This window comes from Haliaeetus albicilla, chromosome 18 (assembly GCF_947461875.1).
Source record: "Haliaeetus albicilla chromosome 18, bHalAlb1.1, whole genome shotgun sequence".
In the NCBI taxonomy this organism is placed as follows: Eukaryota; Metazoa; Chordata; class Aves; order Accipitriformes; family Accipitridae; genus Haliaeetus; species Haliaeetus albicilla.
This window is the reverse complement of record NC_091500.1, coordinates 20,497,091-20,521,328: the sequence shown is the minus strand read 5'-3', so window position 1 is coordinate 20,521,328 and position 24,238 is coordinate 20,497,091. Positions and strand designations below refer to the sequence as shown.

Genomic DNA, 24,238 nt, shown 5'->3' with positions numbered 1-24,238 from the left:
TCAGTGAATAAATCAGGTTTTATTTAGATGTTATACAAACTTTGCTTAAATAAGGAACTTATACTATTCTCCCCACATATTTTTCTTTTTAATACTTGTCACTGTAGTAACTTCACAGCTAACCTGACATTTTTACAACTTCCCATTTTGCCGATCGGGCAACTGAGACAAAGACCCACAGTTTTATTCAAGCATTAAGCTCTCATTGAGTTCAGTGGGTCAGTAACTTTGTAAAACACCTGCCTATTGCAGATAACGAGAACCCATAAATTCTGTTGACTTTCTTTCCAGTAGTGAAGGGCCCTGTTACTACGTGGAGCACTGCACTTTCTGGTGGAGGGCCCTGTAGGACAATAAAAACATTAAGTACAGAAATCTGTACCATTAAATATATCTATATAGAGATTGGAAATAAAATTGCATGGCAAAGCAACCTAAGTTTGGTGTATCTTTGGGGGTAGTAAACTTTTTGATCATTTTGTCTTTTTGTATTTTTTTAACCTCTTGTACAAATGCCCAGATATTATTTCTTCCCTGTTCTCGTGCAAAAAATAGGCAAGAACAAGCAAAACTATTTTAAAAGTTACTGTACAAATGTCTTCCAGTATATCAGATGTTACAGGTAGAATTTAAATCCAGAACACGAAAGTCACAATGTGACCTTCAGGGATAAGCTGTCCCAGGTCAGAGGACACCAGGTTCATCTAGCCCGGTGTCCTGTTCCACTCATAGCCACTATCAAAGTTCCCCTGGACCTAGGAATTATGTGATGAAGCATCCCTTTCTGTTCGCTTGAACTGCACAAGAATTTAAGGGAGGTATGAGTGAAGCACCTACTACTGGAAGGTGCATACGTCATGAAAATTTACTTCATTCTGCCTTTTGCCCACAGTTAAAGGTATGGTTTCACAACTGTCCTAAGCCAGCAGGACAACCTTCCTGTTACGTCCCTTGAGATCTCTTTTCCCAGTAGAGCTAGCGCTGTGACTCGTGGCACAGCACACCCTCAGCAGTCCCCCCGGCAAGGAGGGGTATGAATGCACTAGTGCCTTTCTCAAAACGGCAGTCGTGGATCATTTAAAGAATGTTTATCCTAGATCAGTGGAGATCCAAAGTGAGGGAGAGAAAATCCTCTGAAAGTCACCTTACTATGGTACTTTTCTTGAGTTCCAGTTTTCAAATGCTACTGAGGGACTAAGAAGCCTCTAATTTTCCAAGTTAATGGCATTTCAAGAACTAGCTTCTGGAGTTGCTTTTGAAAGTAATACTTATATTCTTAAACCATCAAGCACCTTTTTATAACCACGTTTTTATCATAAGATAAGGACAAGCAAAACAATTAAAAGAAAATACCAAAATAATCAAATATTGAAAGACGTTGAAGGATCACCCAGTAAAACATAGACAAGGGGCGGGGGGGAAACTCCCAAACAAAACAAAAAACCAAAGAAGGATCCGTGTATATTATTTAGTCTACAAAACAAGACCATATGATTACAAACAATTCCAAGACAGTAAACAAACAAAAGGGTTTAGTCAGTCACTAAAGACAGTAGGATATGAAGCAATGGTCTCAATCTATGTACGTAACCAACCGGAGCACAGCTTAGGAAAAAGTATTTAATATGTAAAATAATTACACAATGAAAGGCATTTGCAAGAATGATAAATATTGCAAGATGAGATACCGTATAATTAGGTTATTTAAACTTTCTTTTGTTCAATAATAATTCAATTTACTTACAGTCTCTTCATAGATTCTAAGTGACTAAATGTTCCAGGAATCAAATGAGCTATTCTGTTGTTATGCAAAAATCTGTTAAAAAGCACAGAAATATGCATGTAATAATTCAGACTTTGAGATGTACTCATTTCATTTACATTCTTCTGAAAGTCCTTTAAGAGGAAGTAATTTTACAAAATTAAAAAGAAAATGAACCTTTTTCAGCAATTCATTGGCTGCTATTTTTTAAGTGGCCTCCAAGGTGTATTTGGTGTGTCCATATGGGGAAAAAGAAGCCATAAAAAGATAAAGTATCCAAAAGGAAGGGAGTTCATAAGCATTCAAATGAGAAACTCAAAAAAAAAAAAGAAGTCATAATATAAATATTCTATTTCGTCATTCATAACATTTATTTTAGGCCAAACATTGATCACAGCCCTTTGGGAAATGGTTTTATAATAGAAAACTATACCACAGGCAATGCTCACTTCTGCATGTCTCTAAGGTCAGCCTGACCAAAGTGTTCTTGGCAAAGACAATGTAGTAGTTACAATAAAAAATTTAAATTAAAAATAATCTATGGGAATGATAAAAATATTATTTTCCAGTTTCAAACATTTGATTTAATTCAAACAAAGAAGCAAGCTGACTTCTGAATCTTACCCCAAGAAAAACAAACTTACAGCCTTTCAAGTTTTGGAAGATGGGTAAAGGATTCAGGTTCCAACGTTTCTATTTGATTAAAGTGCAGATACCTGAAAACATGTTAAACAAAAAGAAAAATACTGAAACAGTTTTCTTAATGAAGCTGAAATATTATTAAGCATTTGTTATTGTTTACACACTGTTTACACATCTAAATGGTGATAGTGATGTAGTGGATTAACTTTCTTTTGTTATCATCTGAATCCTGCACTTGAATCTGAGAAATACAAGACGTGACAAGCAAGTAGGGTTTGCAGACCACTACAGTGTGTGTGTGTGTATGTGTCCGAGTGTGTGCAAAAAAAAATTATTTGCAAACCATTACTTTAGAGATTTTGGAGATACTACTTTGAACAATCTTTTGCCAAGTCTAATATTCATTAGTATGCATACTTGAATAAATATTTATGGAAAAAATTATGATTTTTAACAGGAAAATGTTGCTATCACACTGAGTGAAAATTTCAAAAGATGCTGAGAAGTAACCTGCTCTAGTCCATGAATACTGACATTTTAAGCTATGAACACTCTCAAAAGCTCAAAAGCCAAACAAATTCATAATATAAAACCAAGTTTGACTGAATTGCTTTTAGACGAAGGGCTTCCCAGCAATTGGTGTACAATTAACCACCACAGCTGTGCTCTGTTTGATGCTCTGTTGATGCTTATGTAAGCTATTAATATTACACAGCAACAAATACTACACTGAAAAAGTCTAATGTAACAAGACAATTAACCAGATTATTAATCTGTAACTGCTGTGAAAATGGACAGCAAAGGCAGGATCATTTCAGTCTTGACTATGTTGTGGAGGTACTCCATAACCTTGCAGATGAGAAAACAAGAAGTAATTGATAAGACTTGCACAAGGAACTGTGCAAATGATTTATAGACTTTGGATCCTGATCATATCCAAATGTATCCAAACCTCCTAAAGTTTCTTATTTGACCTCTGACAAACTCAGGAACATCTGGAGAATGTGCATATATAGAAATCAGTGTGGGCTGAAGAGCGAAAAAGCCCACCATTTAAAAACAAAAACAAAATCTCAGACCCCTAAATCTCCTGAAAAATCAGTCCTTCAGCAGGAAAAGTAAAAGGATGTGGGAACTCCCTTGCGCTGCAACACCGCATGTGCTCTACTCCCGGATCTGAGCCGGACGGTCGCCGCGGAGAGAGGAAAGCGGGAACAAGCGGCGATTACGGCAGAGAGCCGTTGCGGCGAGCCCTGGAAGGCGCGTGCGGCGGGGAAGCCAGGCACGTGCCTGGCAGCCTCCCAGATCCCCCGCCAGCAGCAGCACGGCCCGAGCGCGAGCCAGCAAGTGATGCCAGGGAGCAATGAATGGGGACCACAGAAAAAGCCAATAAATCAGCACGGATGGGATCAGGCACATCGGAGCGTCAAGTCTGCTTACTGCCAGTGCAACGCGTGGCCACACACTGTAGCGAGCATAGAGCAGGATCCTGTTTGCATAAGGAAACAAGAAGTCCGTAATCACGCTATGCCTGCCAGTCTTCATCTCCCTTTTGAAAAAACAGGCCAATTTCATCTAAATTAAAAACCCAGACATCTCAAAGGCAGATACTTCCTGCAAGGTTCATTCGAGTCACCGGCGGAGGGAAGGGAGACCTCAGTCCGGTTCAGCCCCGAGGAAGGACCGGCAGGACGGGGCTGGTATCGGCCCCGCGGGCAAGGCCCGGCCACGAGGTGGGCAGGCACAGCTCGCCGGGGCCAGGGCTCTGCTCGCCCAACTGCCCAGCATCAGCAGCATTTGGGAGGGGGCACGGCAAGGTGGGGATCGCTGTGGTGAAAGAGGACGAAGGGAAAAACTGGGCACAACTATAGGGTTTGTTCCTTCTTCTGCAGCAGCTTGGACTTTGGAAAAAAAGTACATACGCTACTTCTTGTGCAGCCAACAGGGATTTTTTCCTCTTTAGCTTTGTTAATTCTACTTGCATTTTTATGATTCATGAGCACCTTGCAAACGTATCTCCTTATCTTCCTGATAAATTAATCTCTTGTATGTCTTTGGCATCGACAAGGCAAGATTTGTAGGTACAAGTCATACTTCTTACTAGAGTAACAAATAACGTTGGTAAAAGCAGGCACACTGAGGCACGCAACCCCTTCTTCAGGTCCATGGATCAGAGGTGAGATTAGCAGAGAGAAGAAGAAAGGACACCTCTCTCAGATGGTTTAAATGATGTATGTATACATCATTAAACTCAAAGCAACAGCTCATAACTGCTGTTTAGTATTCAAGACTACTGTAAGTGCAGATGTAAAGAATACTTTCTGTGCCTGAAAACTCAACTTGTTTTTCCAAGCAAATTAATCAGTCTAATTAAAACAATACTTCTGTTATAAACCTTGCCTTGTTTACAACCTCAAATCATCACAGATACAACTACAATAATTCAGGCACTGAAGCATAGTACAACAGTTAACTTTACCTCACCAGAAATCATGCTGCCTAAAGTAGCTCAAAAAATCAAATCATGAAGTCCAACTGGAAAATACTCTTAACTGCTTCATATGACAAGTTAGTTGGGTTTTGCAAATCTTTAAATTATGACCTCAAAAAAGCCCTGAGCAACTTCTCAGGCAATTTATGAACAGAACAAGGTACTAAATATGTGGGCAAAGTAATTAGCAGCAAGTGTAATTCTAAAAAAATAGATGCAGAAACCAGATTGCATTGTAAGTCTACAATAAAAAGAATAAAAAAATCTTTGGCTTTACGACCTACACTTTAATCACATTTTATCACTTAGGTTTATCACTTACATTCTTTTCTTCTATGACGACATTAATGCTTTTTTAAAGGATTTTTAATATTTTAATTAATATGAAAATTTCTTGGGACAGGAAATTCACTTTAAAGGTAATCAAATTCAGGAAACAATCTCACACTGACATGTCTTTATAGATATCTTTTATGTTCAGAGTATAAAATGCTCTTAAAAATAGTAGTATGATGTAATGAATTTGATATTAAGAAGACTTTCATAATGGAAATTTAAACAAAAAGCATGCAAGAGTGATTTTTAAATAACCCCGTGTCTTCCTTTTCTAATTTTGAATTCGCTATCAAGGATGAAACAGAAGGAAAGGAAATACTTAAAGGAAAAAAAAGTCTAAACCAAACACACCTAGAGGAAAATAAAGATTTGATCAAATAAGCATGGTACAGACTTTGTCTTTGTTATTATTAATCTTGCAGGGTGAACATTTACACTAAAATTCAGTCCCAGTGGCATTTTTCACAGCACTATATTTAGGATTATATCTTCTGTAGTATAGGGTTTTTGTAGAGGATTACTTCTATTGTATATGCCAATTGTTTATTTCTAATAGTATCTTCACATCTTTGGGGAAGTACTTAAAGTCCATTAGTTGAATATAATCTATGTTCTGAATATTTAAATAGCATGTTTGCCTTTTTGATTATTTGAAAGAGAATGAACAAACATATTTTTCCCGCATTTATCAAAGAACTTTCCCTGCCCAGGGGTATGACAAGAAGTAACAGGCTTAAGCCACAAGGAAAGAGATTTAAATAGGATGTTACAGTAACGATATAAAATATTGGAACAAGATAATTAAGGAGATTATGGAATCCTCTCTTTAAAGACTTTTAAAATAAGGCTAGATAAATATCTGTTTCCAGTCATCTAGGTTTGTTGTCCCTAGCTGATCTTATTTTAGAATAGTAAGAATGTACTTCTCAAGCCCCCTTTCATACCTTTTAGGTCGGTTGGTTTGTTTATTAATTAATTCTCTTTCATTATTCTTTACCATGGGAATTTTTAGCAGCAATGAGACTTTAATCAGGCTCCACTGTGCTAAATGTGCGTAACTGCTCACATACAGTTATGCAAAAACCAGGAACTCTTTGTAATATAAAACTTTTAAAATTTCATAGCAACATTTCAAAGACAATGAAAATTGAATTGAGGGAAATAAAATGAATATAACAAGCTGCATCACTATATGCAAGATAACATTTTTATCTATTAATTTCCCCCCAAATATGTACATGTGTATATAAACTACAGCATACCTCTAATAACAGCCTATAAAGAGCAAAATTAGTATGTTAATATGAACGTTAAAAGAAAATGTATAATTAGTATTCAACTAAGATTAGGTAAACAGATTTAAATAATTCCATTAGTATTTGGGGATCCCACTAGTTAACTGCAGTGAACACTTTTTGTCTCTGATACATACAGCTCATAAGCTGAGCTCTCAAAAAATATAGCAGATATTTGGAAGAAAAGCAACGTACACACATCTGGAAATAGAGTGCCTTTAGAATTCGATCTTGGGATCCAGATACAGCAAACTCATGACCTCCCAAGCCAGTTATTTGTGATATTTCAGGTGGGATTCAGTTGTCTAAGCACAGGCATATAGAGCCATATAGCGGTTGTCTAAGTGCAAGCATATAGAGGCAGCTTTCGTTGCCCTTTGGGTGCTCTGGCTGCCTTCTGGCTGCTGCTCTGAAAAAATGCAAGTTTCCTGCAGCTTTGTGTTACGCTTGCCAGACCCAAACATATGTCTTGCAGATTTAACGGGGTCTAAACTGGTACTAAGCGGCTACTTTTCATCAGCTGACTTTCTCCCTTCATGCCTTGCCATGACTGAAGATTTAGGTGACGAAATATGTATGGCTCAGTGCGTTCAAGCATCTAAAACTGCCAAGGTTTTTCAGAATTTACTCTAGCACAAGTGAGTTTCAAGATCTGATTCAAAGATCTTATTCCCTTGGCAGAAATTTCCGAAGAAAAAGATATTTCTACCACATCAGCAGCTAAAAATTCTGCCATGGAGGTTTAAGAAGGATCCTGCCAGCCGCAGTAAATACTGGGTTTGGGTTTTTTCCATTATATATGCAACAGGTCTCCTAAATCAAACTATATTTACAGTTTCTCTTAAACAACAACAACAACAACAAAACAACAAACAAAACAACAAACAAAAAAACGCAGAAAAGTGTTTGCTTTGCTCTTCAGGTTTTTTTAAAAAAAGCAACTATCAGTTTCATTCTGCTTCACTGAACTAGAAGAAATTACTATGCGTCAAGTCTTTCCCTGAGATGTGGACCACAGCATCTACTTCTGAGAACTCTGCTGAGCACTGAGAAGAGCATTTGGCTGAATCAACACATCCAGTAGCAAAATGCATTTAACTTGAGGCCATAGAAGACTCAAGTGCAGAAATATCGACTGAGTAGTCGATACAGTCCCAAACTGAAGTTAGAGGACTTGCGAACTTGTTCACAAAGACTAACTTCTGTCTTATGAACAGTGTTTCTCCAAAGACAATGTGATAAAACAGACTGTAGAGTCAGAACCTATTTTTACGCTAAAGATGCATAAATGACAAATCTCTCATAAACTACAAATCTCAATGAATACCCTCCATTAAATTTATTTCCAGGTCTGCCACTGGCTTCCTGCACTCCCGTTTTCCCACCTGACAAGCCTTCTTTTTAAGATCTGCCCAGAAGAAGGGCTCTAAAAGAAGTGAGCTTTCTGATACGCAGCTAGCAGGGCAGGAAACCCCCTCAGCAGCTCACCAGACCAGCCATAGGCACTACTTGTGTCAGCCGATGCCGTGACACAAAGGGCAGTCACTGAGCAGCGACTGTGCCAGGCTCTGTTTCCATACTTCCCGGCTAGAGATGAGACTCAAACCCTGTTTAAAACTTAATTTCATACAGAAAAAATGTTGATGTCTCCAATTTGAGCTTAAGCTGATACACTGTGGTATCACTGCAGGCAGAGACACTTAACTGCAACCTAGCGGAAAAGCACATTCAGAAGGTTTTAATAATTCCAAAGTGACTCATGTTTTTCAGTCATAACATAGATCAACAGGAAGTAGAGCAAAAGAAAAAAGGACAAATGTTGCCACTTGCAGCGCATTAGGCTTGTGGCATGGGGAAGAGTATTATTTTGGAAGCATTAGTTATTCAATAAATGCGCCTCAATATTTCAAATTCTACAAAGAAAATAAGAATTGCTATTAGCATGCAAGTAAGCCCTACCAGTTGCTGTCAATATGCTGCAGTAATCATTTCTAGAGTAGGAGGAAGAGGAAGAGAAAGGAAACAAATGACATATATAAATATGTTTTATACTTATCACTTTTGTTTTATATAGAAGCTCTTCCTTCAAAAGGCATCTATTGCCCTCTAAAATGAGCTTTTATGATTTTGTACCCATCCGAAGTGCCATTTCATTTCAGATACACACTGTGTCCACTAATATCCACAAGAGGTTTATAACAACAGGGAAACTGGTACATATCATAGAAAATTTGTAATACACCAATAACTGTCAGGAGTTTCAAAATTTATGTTGCTCCTAGAAGAAAGATATTCAGCCCCCAAAATTTATATGCTACAAAACTCATTGGTCTAGTACTGTTATTTGGCAGCCAAACCGTGAAATAGCTATGCATTTATAGCTTTCTGTTTTTCTAAACATTACCACAATGAATGTATAGCAATGCTTTCCGATTATGACAAAATATAAACTTAATGGTATCAATACAATCTGTTTTTTGTCATGCTAAGGACTGCATTTTTCATTCTTTTTTGATAGAAATTATTTTTCAGTCATTATACAGGAAAAGGAGTATGATTTTAATCAATCTTTCTAGAAGACATTACTGAAGCATCTACATTACAAATAATGAACTTTCTTACTTTTTAAACAACTGTATATGGTAATTATTAACACATATCCATAATAGTAAGGTTTTAATTTTAAAAACTCTTCTTGTATTAAAATCTAACAAAACTGGGTTAAACTTCAGGAGGCTAATTCAGCTTTAGTTATGCTGCATAAAACAAAGTAACTGCTGCAGCCAAAGGAATTGCAATGTTATAACACCTACAGAAATGAAATCAGAATCTCTCTCTAAAGCAATACACATTAGTTTTCAACATTTTCCACAATAATGCTTCTTCTTCGTCAAAGCTATGTAACAATGTATAGGGACACCGGGAATGCAAATCACAAATAAAAGACAAACATAGAAATGAGGAATTTGACACAGAGATCAATTGTGTTTTTTCACATGCAAATGATTATGAGGCTCTCTGCCTAACAACCCAGGGAGTGCGGACATGCAGAGCATGCAGGCAGGATGTACGGATCAAGGCGTGCACTTTTCCTCTGCAGGGGAACCATGGAGATGACAGCACAGAAGAGAAAAGGCACTTACAGTTGTTCTAGAGAGGCAAGTCCTTTAAATGCTTGCCTGTCAATTGACTGGATTTCATTCTTGTACAAATAGCTGAAACAAGAAACAATCAGTAATATTAGTACACAAACAAGAGCTACATGAAGGTGGAAAAGAAGAATTAAGTTGACACATGAAGACAGTTTTTCAACTACATATTAGGAAAAAAATACAAAACAAAAACTAAACACATACACATAAAAATACTTTGTCCTTCAGATTTCATCCCAAATGTTTGCCAGGAAAGACAAAAGTCTGGGGCCTTGTAGGCCCCCAGGCTGTCACCTGGATGGTCTTGGGCTTCCCAGTGCTCACTGTTACTACTTACTGTTTCTTTGCCCCTCAGTTTCTTGATGGGCTTGCCAAAGTCAAAATAAATTCAACTCAATGGGACAGAATTGCATCAGAAGTGCCTTTACCAGAACACACCAGGGATGCCATTGGCCTTTTGCTTTCTTTAAAATATCTCATCTGAATACTGGTACAAATATTCAAATTATGATGGAATAAGTCTTTTTATTGGACTTGGAGAACAAACTGAGAATTTCTATAACTCCACCAGAGTCACCTTTTGAATATTTACAAAAAAATACAAGTTAGAATATTGGTAATGCATTCATAAAACAGCATTGTATGTTTGTTTTATCACTGTGTAGAAGATGGACATTAGGTCCCCAATGATACTCTAAACAGAATAAACGTATGCAGGCTACCAGTATGTTCACATGTGTTGTCTATATCTTTTCTACAGAATTAAAATAAGTGGGGATGGATCACTGTACATGCTCATGTTCATAATGCTTTTAACAGCAAGGGTGGTTTAGTCAGAGGGTGTTGGAAAAAAAAATCACACAGTTTAGCCGATGACTGCAGTTTCTGCATGGAGGCAGCAAATGAAAATACTTTTGGGGTTCAGTGTCAGTCACCCTCTTTTTGTGTTAGGTTAGGAACAGGTTTGCAGTTAAGAACTTCCTCACAATTATTTGACAAATTATTTGAAACTCAGTTAATCAGGCATGGATTTCTACGAAAAAGGGATGAAGAGACTTTGGACCACAAATGGCTTTATTAGCAGGCATTTTATTAGTAGTGGGTTCGGCTTTTCTATTATTACAGTTCTCAGTAACTTACTGGAAATATTGCAAACTTCTTTTGATGCAACAGATAAATACTGGCTCTGCTGGAGTTGGTGGCAGTTTTTACACCAACTTGACAACAGGCAATATTTCACAATAGGCCCTAAAAAGGAAAAAAGTTGTGCATATCTGATGTTCAACTCATGACAACTTTGAGGGACAATATGGAGTAGTATCCTTCCCTTGAGTCTAAATTTAATTTTCCAATGCATTGCTTGCTGCGATTCCAACACATTAATATACAGAGACTCAGGTGTGCTTAATTAACATAGATATGCACCTGAACAAAAAGCAGAGTTCCTCCAATAACAGAATAACAAGGAAGGAAAAATTTCTGAGGTTTTTAAAATGCTCAAAATTATGAGCAAATTAAACTGGAAAAAAAAACACTGTCATATGAAATTACTGTAAAAACTTTAAAAATAATTTGAAAAGAGAGAGAGTAGATGTATTACACATTTTGGATGTGGAATTGGTTTTTATTCTATTTGAAAAAAATATTTTTTCACAAGTATTCAAATATTTCTTTTGACTCAGATTCATCTGAGGATCATAGTCATTACAATTTTGTATCTCCTTAATTTTCCTCTTTGTATGATATTAAATTCCTATCTTATTTTCCAGCGAGAATTTTAAATGCACCATTTCTTTTCACTCCTCAGAAAATTTCAAGGACTGAACAGCTAAAGCGTTATTTGCCTTTCTTAATACACTCCACTTGGCAGTGTGGAAATTCCTCCTATTCCTCTGAGTACAAAACTTCTGATCAGGCCAGTGAACCAGAGTGGGCTAAGATGGTTTTAATAACCAACCTCAGATAAGTATCTCTTGTGGGCATTTGAACAATTTTATTCCAGAAATCTGAATTAATCCAATTTTTAAAAAAAAGTTTTACCAGAATCAGTCATGTTACTTTTATTTACTTTCTGCAGACAAAGTAAGGCAGAGTGAAAAATAAAGGTGTGTCAGAGAAAAATAAAGGTGCGAGAATGACTTCGTAGTTTTGCAAACTTTTACCACCATACTGCAGGGAAGAGAGCAGCCCTTCATGTCCCCTTTTGGAGCACCATAGTGGGACTTTATTTGGGATTCAGCTTTAAACCACAACTTTTTCCATTCGGATCAGAAAACCCTCACCTACAGGACACTCAACTGACCTCAGTGCATCACGCCCCCCCTCCACAGAGAAACCCCAGCAACCCCAAGGCTACAAACACGTATGTCCTATGGCAGATGTGTTAACCAGACTTTCATTTAATTGTGTAGATGTTTCCCTGAGGATATTAACAGAAAGAAAATTTTATAAATATTTGCCGAATGGAGAGAGATGACAGAATACAAAATACAAATAAGTAGCACTCACAAAAAATATTTGTCTTTCTAAAGTGCTACTGTGCCTAACAAGTAAAACTTTGTAAACACTGCACTAATCTTTAACAAAAACATTCTCAAAATTTATCCCAGTTAATTAGTGTAAAACAGATTTAGAGTATAATTAGGGAAAAAGTAATTTATCATTTAATTTACCTAAAAGCTCTCTTACAGAACTAAACCATTAGATTTTACAAAGAGTGAATAAACAGTGGATTAAGATGAAAAAGGGATATATTATACTAAGACATTAAATTATTTTCTGGCAATTACTACTAACTGTTTTCAGAAGAGTTGAAAAACCCAGCATTTTTCCAGAAATGCAAGCAAGGCTGATAGAGGCTAGAGGTACTGGTCACATACTTGGGAAATGAAAAAAACAAATAGGTAACCAGTTATCAGAAAATTAGAAAAAAGTAGTTTTAATTAAAAAGTTTGCTAGATCCCCTATGAGGATAATTTTGGGGTTTTTGTTTGGTTTTTTTTAATGGACCATATTAAAAGTCATGTGATTTAAGGCAAGTAAGGTCCAGATGTATTTGTTTGGAACTAGAGGGAAAAAAAAGTAAAAAGTAATAGCAATATCAGGCATTGTAGAGTTAAACCTGACAAGTAAATAAATACAGCAAAGAGAGATTTATATAGAAACATAAAGGAGACAGTGGAATTAGCAACATGAATTGAAAAGAAATGAGATCCAGAATCACTGGAGCTTGTCAAAGGACAAAGTAACATGACCACGACAGCAACAGTGGCAGAAGGCACAGAAGGAAACGTGACCTAATCCCATTTCTAGAAGGGCGAGGTCAGCAACTCAGCACTTTGGCACACCTATAATGTATCTTCTACCACTATTACTTCATTCACCAAAGGCAAAACAAACCTTGCATGTTCCCTTTTAGTATTTCCAGAACTGATACATTTCATACAATCTTAATTTCCATTTATCATATGTGTATCGCAATGTTGTCATGTCTGATTCCTCACCTCTCCATTTCTTACTAGGTGAACGTCTCAATGTTGTTGCCAAAGTTATTTTCATTCTCCATTTTTATTTCCTTCACACTAGCTTCTAGTTTACTGCTTTGTAATGCTCTGACCAAGTACCTTCTCTTTAACTGGAAAGGTTTTTTTAATCACTAATCTATATTTCATATTTTTCCATATCTCCTCCCTAAATTCTTTCTTTTTAACTTAACCTCATTTTTTTCCACTGCTGATTCCAAATCTTCTAGTATCCTACATGTTAAAACAGTAGTATGTGTCTACCTTCAATTCCCAATTATTTTCTCTCTTGGAGAATAAACTGTTGACTTTCAGGATCAGGAAGGATTACCCTACCAAGTTGCCACAAATCTGCCTGCATCTACATTATAAGGTTGGGAAGCTTTTCTTTCTCATCTTTCTGCACTACCACCTCTAGTCAGTAAACTAAATAACTCACAGGAAGTCAATTAAATATATTCAGTGTACCATATACATCATGTACACATATACCTATACATCTTGTATCAGGAACAACAAATTGCAAACATGTTACCAATTATTTTGCTCATATGAAGACAACTTTTAAAGTTTATTTTAGACAGGAGTGTTTACAGTACCCTTTGCAGAAGGGGAACATAAGACCCAAAAACATTACACAGAATCACTGAAGTGGAGATATAAACTATCTTATGGATGGGGTCCAAGTTACTAATGCTTTTTTGATCCTTACTAAAGAACCATATTGCCAACACTAAGGTATACGAAATAAAGACAGACAGACAGAAAGGCAGAAAGGCAGCAAAAAAAAAAAAAGTATTCTCTTTGTTTCATAGCAAAACAGTAATAATAATTTCTTTCCAACTTTTAGTATATGAATTCAAAGACAAATTATTGCCACAAACAACACAGCAAGATCACGCAAAACTGTTTATAGAACTGTTGAAATTTCAATTACATAAAGAACAAGATAACAAGATAACAAATATTCCTATAAATAAGCTTCAAAATTGTAAGTGCATAATTTTCTTTTTATAATGTAAAGACCAACTTCTACAATGATGAATATTTTTAATGTACAGAAAATAAGGAAGTATCATTACTCTTTGTCAAAATTTGTTCTTCAGATAGAGAATTCTGAAAACATATACCTCATAAAAATCCAAGCTCAATTTCAGAAATAGTACAAAGAACCATTTGAAAATGCTAGGCCTTCTTTGACACTTGCTGGAAAAAAGTTTTGTCCGAAAGCACAAAAACTGATCTTCAGCAGAGATACAGGAATGGGCCTTGACATCTAATCACTCAGACTCTGGCTTTTTTTTTTATTATATACTGTATCATGTTTTATACTTACATATTTTATATATAACTATATAGTTACAGGTATTTTTATACATAGTCAAATATTCATATTTACTAATAGTTCTACATTTTATATTTATATACACTTATATTTCGCTAAATAAAAGCCACTGAGAAATGACAGGCTTTCTAAAATTACTCAGTGAATTATATATTTTCAGAACCATCTGCAGTCCAGTACTTGAGTTCTCATAAGAACACAGCTAACATCATGGACCAATGATCTCATTTTATGAAACACAACAATACAAGTTAGGTTTGCAAATATCCATAGGATCAGGCCATATAAAACCTCAATTATTCCAGATGATTTGGTTTTATAATATGAAATTCTTAACAATATTTCTAACTTTTGTACAATCTCTCCCTCCTAATTTCTACTTCAGTTGATCCTATTGAGAAAAAAATGGTCTGTTTTGTTCCCTTTGTTCCACAGAATACAGTTAGCATGTACTTAGCTGAAATCTTCACAGCTGAACTGTATGTATTTGGTACATTTAAGCCTTCCACATTGATTATCTGACCAGTTCCAGCATTTTTATAACGTTAAGACTGTATAGTTTAAAGCTAAACATTTATATCGCAGCCACTGAAATAGGCAAAAAGATCTTAAAGTTTATTTTAGCAAAATGGGGGATGGCTTTAAAGAAGAGCTCTCTGCAGTTGAATGACCTACCACATTGAATTTTATATTCAAATTTCCAGGGAACAAGAGAAAAGGAAAAGATCTTCCTCTTAACAACATAGATTGGATAAACATTACTACATGTATATGAAAACAAATCATAGTTATCTCTTTTCACTCTTTTATTGAACTGAACAGAGTGCACAGTTGAGTTTTATCTCAGGTTTACTACAGGTAGGCAAAGGCAAGCATGTGAAAACAAAGAACTAATAAGAACCAACTAGTATTTTTGCACAGTGGCTGACTATGGAAAGAAGCTTAGCCATCCTGAATCAGGAGACCTGACGTACTCCACTACCAGGTCCACCATACAAACACATGTTGTAACAAATAAAAACATCATGGACTTTAATAATTCATTTGGGATAGTTTTTTCAATATTCTTTTTCCTGCTATTGTATATAGAAAAAAGAATTTTATTACTGAAAGACAATACACTTAAAAATGAGAACAGGAAGTGTAATCAAACACAGCTTGGAAAACCAGGTAATGTGTCTGCACAAAACTATGTGATTTTTGTTTTCCTCCCTTCTCCCACCTCCTTAGAGCTATTCAGGCTGCATTCTTGAAAACTAGATGGAAAATAAGGCTTCTGAATTGTTTCCAAAACAATGAAATCTCAAAGTGACCATTTTTTCCTGTACAGCATTCAAGCAATGATCAATACTCCAAGACAATGGAGTGAAACTTTTCTACATGACACTACATAAGGTGGACTCCAGAGACTAGACCTGAGAATCCATGACAATTTACTGTTCAGCTTTAGTCTTTTATACAGATAAAAATAACATTTTTGATGCCTTTTGTTTATTCGGATAATGAATACACTTGATATATTTGTTAAAAATGGGAGGAGTTAGTCTTAAAATATACAGGGTGCCTGAAGACATAGAACTTACGGCAAATCATACAGGTACTTTTCTATTTTGTCTTTGACTTAATTTTTCTCTTATGAATTTATACGGCGATAAGTGAATTATTTAGGAGCAGTTAAAAAGCTTATATAAGTTACAAGCTTCTGCAGACACAAATCTTGGACTAGCTGCTTTTAAACCACTTTTCAAAACACAAACTTAAAAAGTACCTGTATGAAGGTTTCGGTGAACCTTAAAGAGGTGGCTTCCTAAACCTTTCAACATATCCCTTTTTATATTATCTTTTAAGTTGCATATAGTAAACAGCAACTAGCAAGCCCTTTAAAATCTACTGCCTACAGATACCACAGTCTTATATCAGCAAATCTCAAAGCACCTATTTATAGAAACAAAGGTTCACAGTTGCCCCATCCCATAAATTAATTTCACAGTTTTTCAAAGCAGTTTATCTCCTGATATACCGAGTCAGATTAAAACACTTTCCCATTAAAGAAGTTCAGTTACACATTGATGCAAAAAGTGACATTCATTTAACTTACAGATATTTCAGATTTTCAAGGTCTTCAAATGCCCCACTAGGTATTCTTTTGATTTGATTATTGTTTAGAAGCCTATAAAAAGAAATAAACAGCCATTGATTTTAACATACAGGCACACTAGGGGAAAAAAAAAAAGTGTAACAGCAGGTGTAATGTAGCATTAAAAAGAAAACTTAAAAAAAATAACAAAAGAAAACACTTTCCCCTAACCATAACTGTTAGAAGAATAAGTGACGTGCTTACAGCTGCTCAGTCACTGCCCTGCAGGAGAAAACTCTGAAAAAAATAGACAGAAATAAAAAAAGAAAAAAAAAAATCTAAAAATTGATACAATGTGGCTTTTTGTAGGTATCCGAGATGAAGATGAAGGGAAAAAAAATCTTGGTCTCAAGTCTACACATCAGTTTGAAATTGATAAAATCACTGTTAACAAAAATTTGTCATTAGCAGGGGCATTAAAGTGAATGTTCCTAGATGATGCTTAGCAATATTCTGGGTACTGGGCCCTTTACAACATACAGGAACACAACTGCCTATTCACAGATTTGCACTCATCCCTCACGCAGTGGTTTTATGAAGAGAAGGGAATCCAAACTTAACGAATCCTGTCTTTATCCGGGACTACTGGATCTCAGATCAGTGATTTGGACAGTTAAAACTTGAGGTTGAGAAATTGTAATTCAAAACTGGGGATCAACTGCAAACAGAGGTATGATCAAAAGTGACTGGAAGTAGGGATAGCTGGTAAAAACATCTTGGTAGCACAGATTTGGACAATATACTTCTGGGGGAACATCCTATCATTTATTCTGGTGTGAATATACACTACAAGATGTCTCAATACATTTGTTGTTATGTGCTTGCAAGATAAATAGATAATAGTGATCCAAAGCTCACTGATATTACTACTGTATTTCAGTTCACACACTACTTCTGTTCTAGAAAACAGTCAAATTTGTAATATATATATAAATTACGTACATTTAAAAGTAAAAATAACCATCTTACTTCTTCCTCATGTCTGCTAATATATTAGAGAAGAGAAACATGCATGCATTTGTCTCAAAAGTGATGTTTGAAGTAATGACAAAGAAGATACGAACTTAAAACTACAATACACATACTATTTGCACTACAGTTTGTAAAAAGTCCTTTAGAAAACACAAACTTCTCTTCACAAACATATATGATAACAAAGACCTCCATAAAAGGCAGCTCAGTGGGAACAAAACCTTCCAACTTCTGCCAGTCCTGGTGAGCACGTTAGAACAGGGAAGTTCAAAACATTAGTTTGTCAAATATTTTTGTAACTGCAACACACTTGTACATCTGAGCCTTTGAACAGCTTTGCTGTAACTCCACAACTTATCATGTCATATTCCACGAAAGTAATTTTGCACAATTTGGAAAAAGTATACAGTAAAGCCCTGTATTTCTCATACCTCCAATTAAAGTATGTTAATAAAACACGAGGATGTAAATAATTTCTTTTTTTATTTTAATCAGGCTGGTTTTGCTTTCAAATCCTTTGGGCCTGAACCCCACTTCCCTCACCTGTGTAAATACTACAGCTGAAATTTGTGAGACTACTTACCTGTGATCAGTGAGCAAATTTGACACATTATCAAATTAATCATATTAAATCAAAAGGGGAAAGGGCCTTAGGGTTGAAAAAGAACTTACAGTGTGTTCAGGTTTTTAAGCCGTCTAAACTCTCCAGGCTGGATTTCTTTAATCCTATTAAATCTTAGGTCTCTGTAGAATAAAGAAGGAAGAATCATGTTATAAAAAACATCTATGTATTTCTTCATGTGAAAAAACGAACTAAGCGAAAGTCATTTGTGACGACCGTGACCAGCCTCCATCCACAAACCATAGCTTTTGACCAAAGGAGAAGGCAAAACGAACCCAAAAACTGTTTGACAAGTTTAAGCAGAGGGTTGACCAAACCCAGCCTCAGCGGTCAATACTGAAGGCTGCATCAAAGCTGAACCTATGGGCATGAAGGATGTTCTCTTCCACAGTAGAGCAACTTGTAATGGGATGATGAATTGTATTTCACTAAACTGAACTGACTCCGTATTTTAAAAGCTGCTTGTAAATAATACAGGAAATAAAAATGCTTGTAAATAAACAGATATAGAAAAATTGGGATCAGAAAAAAGCTCAGGAAAAAGAGACAGCTTTCAAGACTTTTAAGCCACTCCATTCTTTTGTTTTGGGTAAGGAGGCTTAAGTGCCTTATGTTGTCCTGCTTTTACAACCTGTAAATCCGGCTGCCTGAAGCTATTTATGCTCTTATTTAATTTTACTTTCTCTTAGTTTTTCATATGGTCTTACCGCCTTCAGTTTCCTGTTAGATCTATAGCCTAATTAGAGCTTCTCCAAGAAGAACGAAACCGCTTTCTCAAGCGAGGCGCTGCAGAGCAAGCAGGGACAGGGAGCGAGGCGGCAGCAGCGTGGGGACGGGGGAAACGCCGTGGCCGCGCCAGTCCCACACTCTCTGCTGCTGGAGGAAGGCGGCAGGGTCTTCCACCTCCACCCACCTCCTGTCCGCCCCCGGCCCCGAGTCGCACGGTCTTGCTGCTTGCCTCCACTGGCTGTTGTATCCCCAGTGGCTCAGAAACTCAGGACCAGCAATAAACCCATGCAAAAAAAAAAAACAACCAACCCAGGAAATAATTTTCTGCCTGATTAGCAAACTGAATGGGCTTCCTGGGAGGGCACACAGGTGAGAGAGGGACTGCAAGGAGAGATCAGGCCCAGGGGAAAGGAAGAAGGGCAGCAGGTCTGTCCTCCTCCCTAGCAGCAGACCAAGGACACCAGGACCTTAGGGTCTCTGGCAAGTGAACAGAAGGGAAGCAAACGGAAAGTAAGTAAAATCTGAAAGACTGTGATCACACCTATTGCACTGTCCTTCCTAGAACACACACCTACCAATTGCTTTCAAAAGTAGGACATAAACGCGTCATAACTTCAATCTTTGCGCCAAAAGCAGTCCTAATTAAAACATAAATATGCACTGCGTTTTAACGGGTAATATGGCATCAATAAGTCTCTTGGGAATTTGGTACTTAGTCAAAGGAAATACAGAAAAGCAGACAAAAAGTCAGCTGCATACTAATCCCATATAACCCCACTGTACGTAATGGAGGGTATAGTTGCCTGAAGTCTTTTGCAAAGAGCATACTTAAGCATCATTCCTCATGAATCAGCCCAACAGGGCTTATTCAGCTCTGGAATAATGGCCTCAGAAGGACTTTTTCTACATAAGTGGTTTAGGATGTGGCCTACTGTTCATTGTAAGGAAAGGATTAGACATGTGGTTCTGTTTGCATTACACTCCACCAAAATATTTGATCAGTGACTGGAATAAATGAGGGATGTAAACTGCTATCCCTTATTTAGATGCATAGTTAAACTGCCTGTAGACATGCAGGACGGCCCCATTACTCAACTCCTAGCTTAACTGAGGATTTCCAGATTTAGAAGCACAAATTTTCATAGCTTGAATTTGTTCTTTACCAAAGCACCTTCTTCAGTTACTGCTAAACAGCATTACTTTTTGTTCATCACTCACACAAGAAATACTCACTTATCACATACGAAACACACATGCCCCTGATGAGAGGGATGCTGCCTATGAATCACTGAATCTCAGGTGCCGAGATTTTCTACACGACCATTGAATGTCGTAGCCTGCACTGACAGAAGATACAGCAGATCCCTCTGTAAGCATCATTGGACATGACATTCCACTTTACTGAAGCTTTTTCTAGATTGTCTGAAAGTTTATTGTGTTTCAAGGAAGTGTTTTAATTTTGATTAAAATAATCAAAAGTGCAAAAATCCAATATTCATTAATGGAATATTGGAAACTGAGAATTTTTCAAAAGCCTCAAAATACCATTACAACTAGCAATATTTAGCTCCTAAACAACACAGGACTTCTCAAATTGATATTTCTTTTTTAAAGTTCCACAGTTAAAAATAAATCGTTACCCAAACTAGGCATAGACAGAATGCAGAATGTCTTTTTAGCTAAAAAAACCCCCCCATACATTCATCCATATGAAAAGCAATTCCCTACAGTGAAGCAAAGCTGATAAATAAGTACGTAACTTTCACGAATGCAATGAAGGAGCTGGTCCTCTGAGTCAGCATCAAAATGAGGACCCTTTTGATGTATCAAATCCATTCTGCAGTAAATTGCTAGGATAACTAGGGATTAGCAACATCAATCAAAATAATTTATATTATTTTACTATCGCCGCTTATAGTGATATTTTATCCCAGCTCCTGACACTATTGCCCTTCTCCCGTGAAGTTGTTAAGACTAAATAATACATCGTTTGAAACCCTACCCATTCGTTTTCATTCTGCATAAAGGTATTAAAAAAGAGCTGTAATAAAGCACAGCACCCAAATTTTCTCTAGAGCCCAGTGCATTTGGTATCTCTAAGTAGATACCATAGAAAGCTATGATGATGATACATTTTTATAAAGATTAATTATATGTTTTGTTTAAAGTTGGTACCACAATTACATTAAAATTGGAGAAAAAACAATGTTAATCTTACTAAAATGTAGGATTACAATTTTGGTACATTCCTTCAAAGGGGAGCTCTTTCTTCAAAGGAAGTAACACTTCTAAGTGTTAACTTGAAGTTTTTTCATTAATTTTTCAGCACAAAATCCCCCAAAATAGTGAGGCTGATCACAAACACTGCTCATAATAAAGAACACACAACCTCTTTTGTTCTCTAAATTAATATAATTATACTTCATGAGGTATTTCTTGTACACAGAAAAGTTAAGTCATAACCACTGTAAATTTCTCAAGAAGAAATTCTGTCAAACTGTCTTAATTTACTTATATAACAGGATAATAAGCCAAGTGGATAAAGGAAATAGAGTATACATTGCATACATTAGTTTAAGGGTTTTGATACAGGCCATTCACATTAACAAAACACAGAAATATGGTTTAAAGGAAATCTCCGTAAACCAAGTGTTCAACTGGTTGGGAAAAAGAGGATAAGTAAAGACTAGTTATTGAACTGAAAGGTTGTATCAGGTAGATTTGGGCAGAAATCTGCCATAAGGTACTAAATATTTTAAGACAAGGTTGGTAGAACTAAAAAATAAGCTTTTCAAGTTTGCATATGTTAGCAAATTTGGAGTGGCTGTAACGATTCTGGAAGATGTTTGAGATTAGAAACAAGCCTGAAGTTATAAATCCCTGAGAAATGGAAATAACCAAACAGCAATGAGACAGGGAAGAATCAGACAGCCACCAGATCTTTCAAAGGCAATTAAGGTTTCAGTAGATGATGAAAAAAAAAGTTAAAAAGCCTCAGTCACCACTGCCATACCATTGTAGACAACAACACATTCCATACGAAACAGGAGTACCATTTCTCAGGCTTGAAATGTCATCCTCCCATGGTGGAGACCCCATGTCCAGCTTATGGGAACCGACCGCATTTCAGAGGACAGGAGAGGAGCTCAGAGGAAAAGTGTAACAGCAAGGGGAGCGCAGGGAAACATCCCCTTGGAGAGTGAAGGGCAGGAATGAGGACTGTGTTAGATTGAAAAAGGAGTAAGGGTAGCTCAAGCAGGCCATTATGATCCAGACCTTCAAAGACACTTTGTGCTGCTGAAATAACGTGTGATTAATCAGCATGATGAGGTTTCTTGTCCCTTTTTTTCAGACTAGTTCCTGCCCAACCATGCTGCCACATGACTTTTTACTCACAAAAGCCTGTTCCATGCCCATTCATTTCTCTTTCACCTTTTTCGTTGTTCCCCATTTTGCTCTTACAAACTGACTGCATCCTGGCTGCGTGCTGTGCTTCGGGGCTTAGCAAGCCCGACTTCCACTGACCGGCCAGAGTGCAGCAAAAGGTTAAACCAGCAGACTGAGGGAGTCCACGCCAGTTGCTGACTGTCATTTGTCCCCTCCCTAATCTCTAAATAATAAATGAAACAACCAATAAAAATTATGCATACACCTATGATGATGGCACGGGATTTTAGGTTACTATAATAACTTTTGCATAATAATCCAAACCAAAATGTCATACATTCAGTTTTTCAAATCAAAATCTAGTACACCGAACTCCTAATTCAGATTGTCTCCTGTATTATGTGTTTCACAGTGAAAATATTTACTCCGTAAAATGATGCCTAGACAACATAATAATATTTTAGGGAAGAGTATGCTACTGCTGCTTTCTTGTATTGAATTCTCTTAAGTTGTGGTCCTGTACCTAAGCATCTTCCTTCAGAGAAATTCTGCCTGACCTCCAAAAAGTCTTTGCTAACAGTGTTATCTCTTGGCTCTCATTCTCAAACACAGCCACGTGTATATACATATATAAAAAAAGAGTAATTACAATGAAAACGACCTTTCCCTTCTACAAAAAGCCCTAAAGGTCGTTTTTCTGTCAATTCACAAAAACATCCTAAATACTAACGGTTACCACTGTCCTCCTTCTTGCACCCTCTGCAGCTCAACGATTTAAGTTGTGAAAATACACTTCAACTACACAGACTCTCACAGAAGCTAAGCCTGTCACTTTGAAGCATTACATCTCCCTTGAACAACACAAACAAAAGAACATGTCAACGACGCCTAGTAAACTGAATACTCCCAGGATTATTTTCCTGGCCCCACGTCATCTGCTCTGTGCTAATTCACGGAGTGGGACCAGGAAATGTTCGGCAGAGCACGACGCTGTGTGGGCCAAGAGCGTGCCAGGGAGCACGCTGACAATTTAGCAATTGGATGCCCCTGAGAGTCGCATTCCAGCGCCTGGGAACCGTCGGGGTCCCACAGCATCGCCAACAGCCGTGGGTCAGGAAACACACCAAGCAGTACGCAGCAAACAGGGTGCATATGCACAGTCGCTTAGCAGGCTTCCTATGCGCTGTTACGTGAACGAGGTTTTATGAAAATCTGTAAGATCTAGGTGTATGGGATGTAAACAAATACAATATTTGTATGTTTTCTTTTCTGTGACAAAGCAAATGAGAACTGTGCTGCAGACACTTTTTGTCTGGACAGAAATAAATTCTGTTCCTAATAAATTCTTTATTTGAACTAACTGCGTCCATTTGCCTCCCCACCTTAGACTGCCCATTCGTAACAACAGTAAACTATTTCCAATTTAGAACTGAGAATTAACTTTAATACTTTTATCTAACCAGTGAAAACTTCTAAACATATAAATATTAAAAAACATTACACAGCTGCTACTGTCCCATACAATCCAATGCTCCTGTGGCAGCTCCTGGCACTCCAGAACGCCCTATTAAAAGTTAGTACTGACAGTGCACCGTAATGAAAACTGTGGGTTCTCTGTTAATGCATCCTGATGGGGCAAGGCAACATTTGGGCATATAAATTCTTTGCAAGTTTACAAAATAGTAGTTTATAAAATAAATAAAGCAATAAACACTAAAAGGCATTAATACATATTTGGAATATGAAATTCATACAGGATATGCAGCAAACAATACAGCTTTCAAATACATTGACCTTAAACATCAAGCAACTTATAAGAAAAGTCAATTAAAGAAGTTTCATATCAC

At 36.8% G+C, this 24,238-nt stretch overlaps 1 protein-coding gene across 2 annotated transcripts in view; it reads right to left on the bottom strand.

Moving 5' to 3' along the window:
• PXDN (peroxidasin) overlaps positions 1-24,238 on the bottom strand; it is an 88,846-nt gene that overhangs the window by 41,804 nt on the left and 22,804 nt on the right. Inside the window, exons 2-6 of one of the 2 annotated variants that reach the window (XM_069805891.1) lie at positions 18,326-18,397; positions 16,643-16,714; positions 9,670-9,741; positions 2,407-2,478; positions 1,745-1,816 (exon numbers count right to left, since the gene is read on the bottom strand). In XM_069805891.1, coding sequence (XP_069661992.1) covers positions 1,745-1,816; positions 2,407-2,478; positions 9,670-9,741; positions 16,643-16,714; positions 18,326-18,397 — 360 coding nt within the window. The remainder of the gene's footprint in view (positions 1-1,744; positions 1,817-2,406; positions 2,479-9,669; positions 9,742-16,642; positions 16,715-18,325; positions 18,398-24,238) is intronic. The other variant, XM_069805893.1, reaches the window with a different exon arrangement.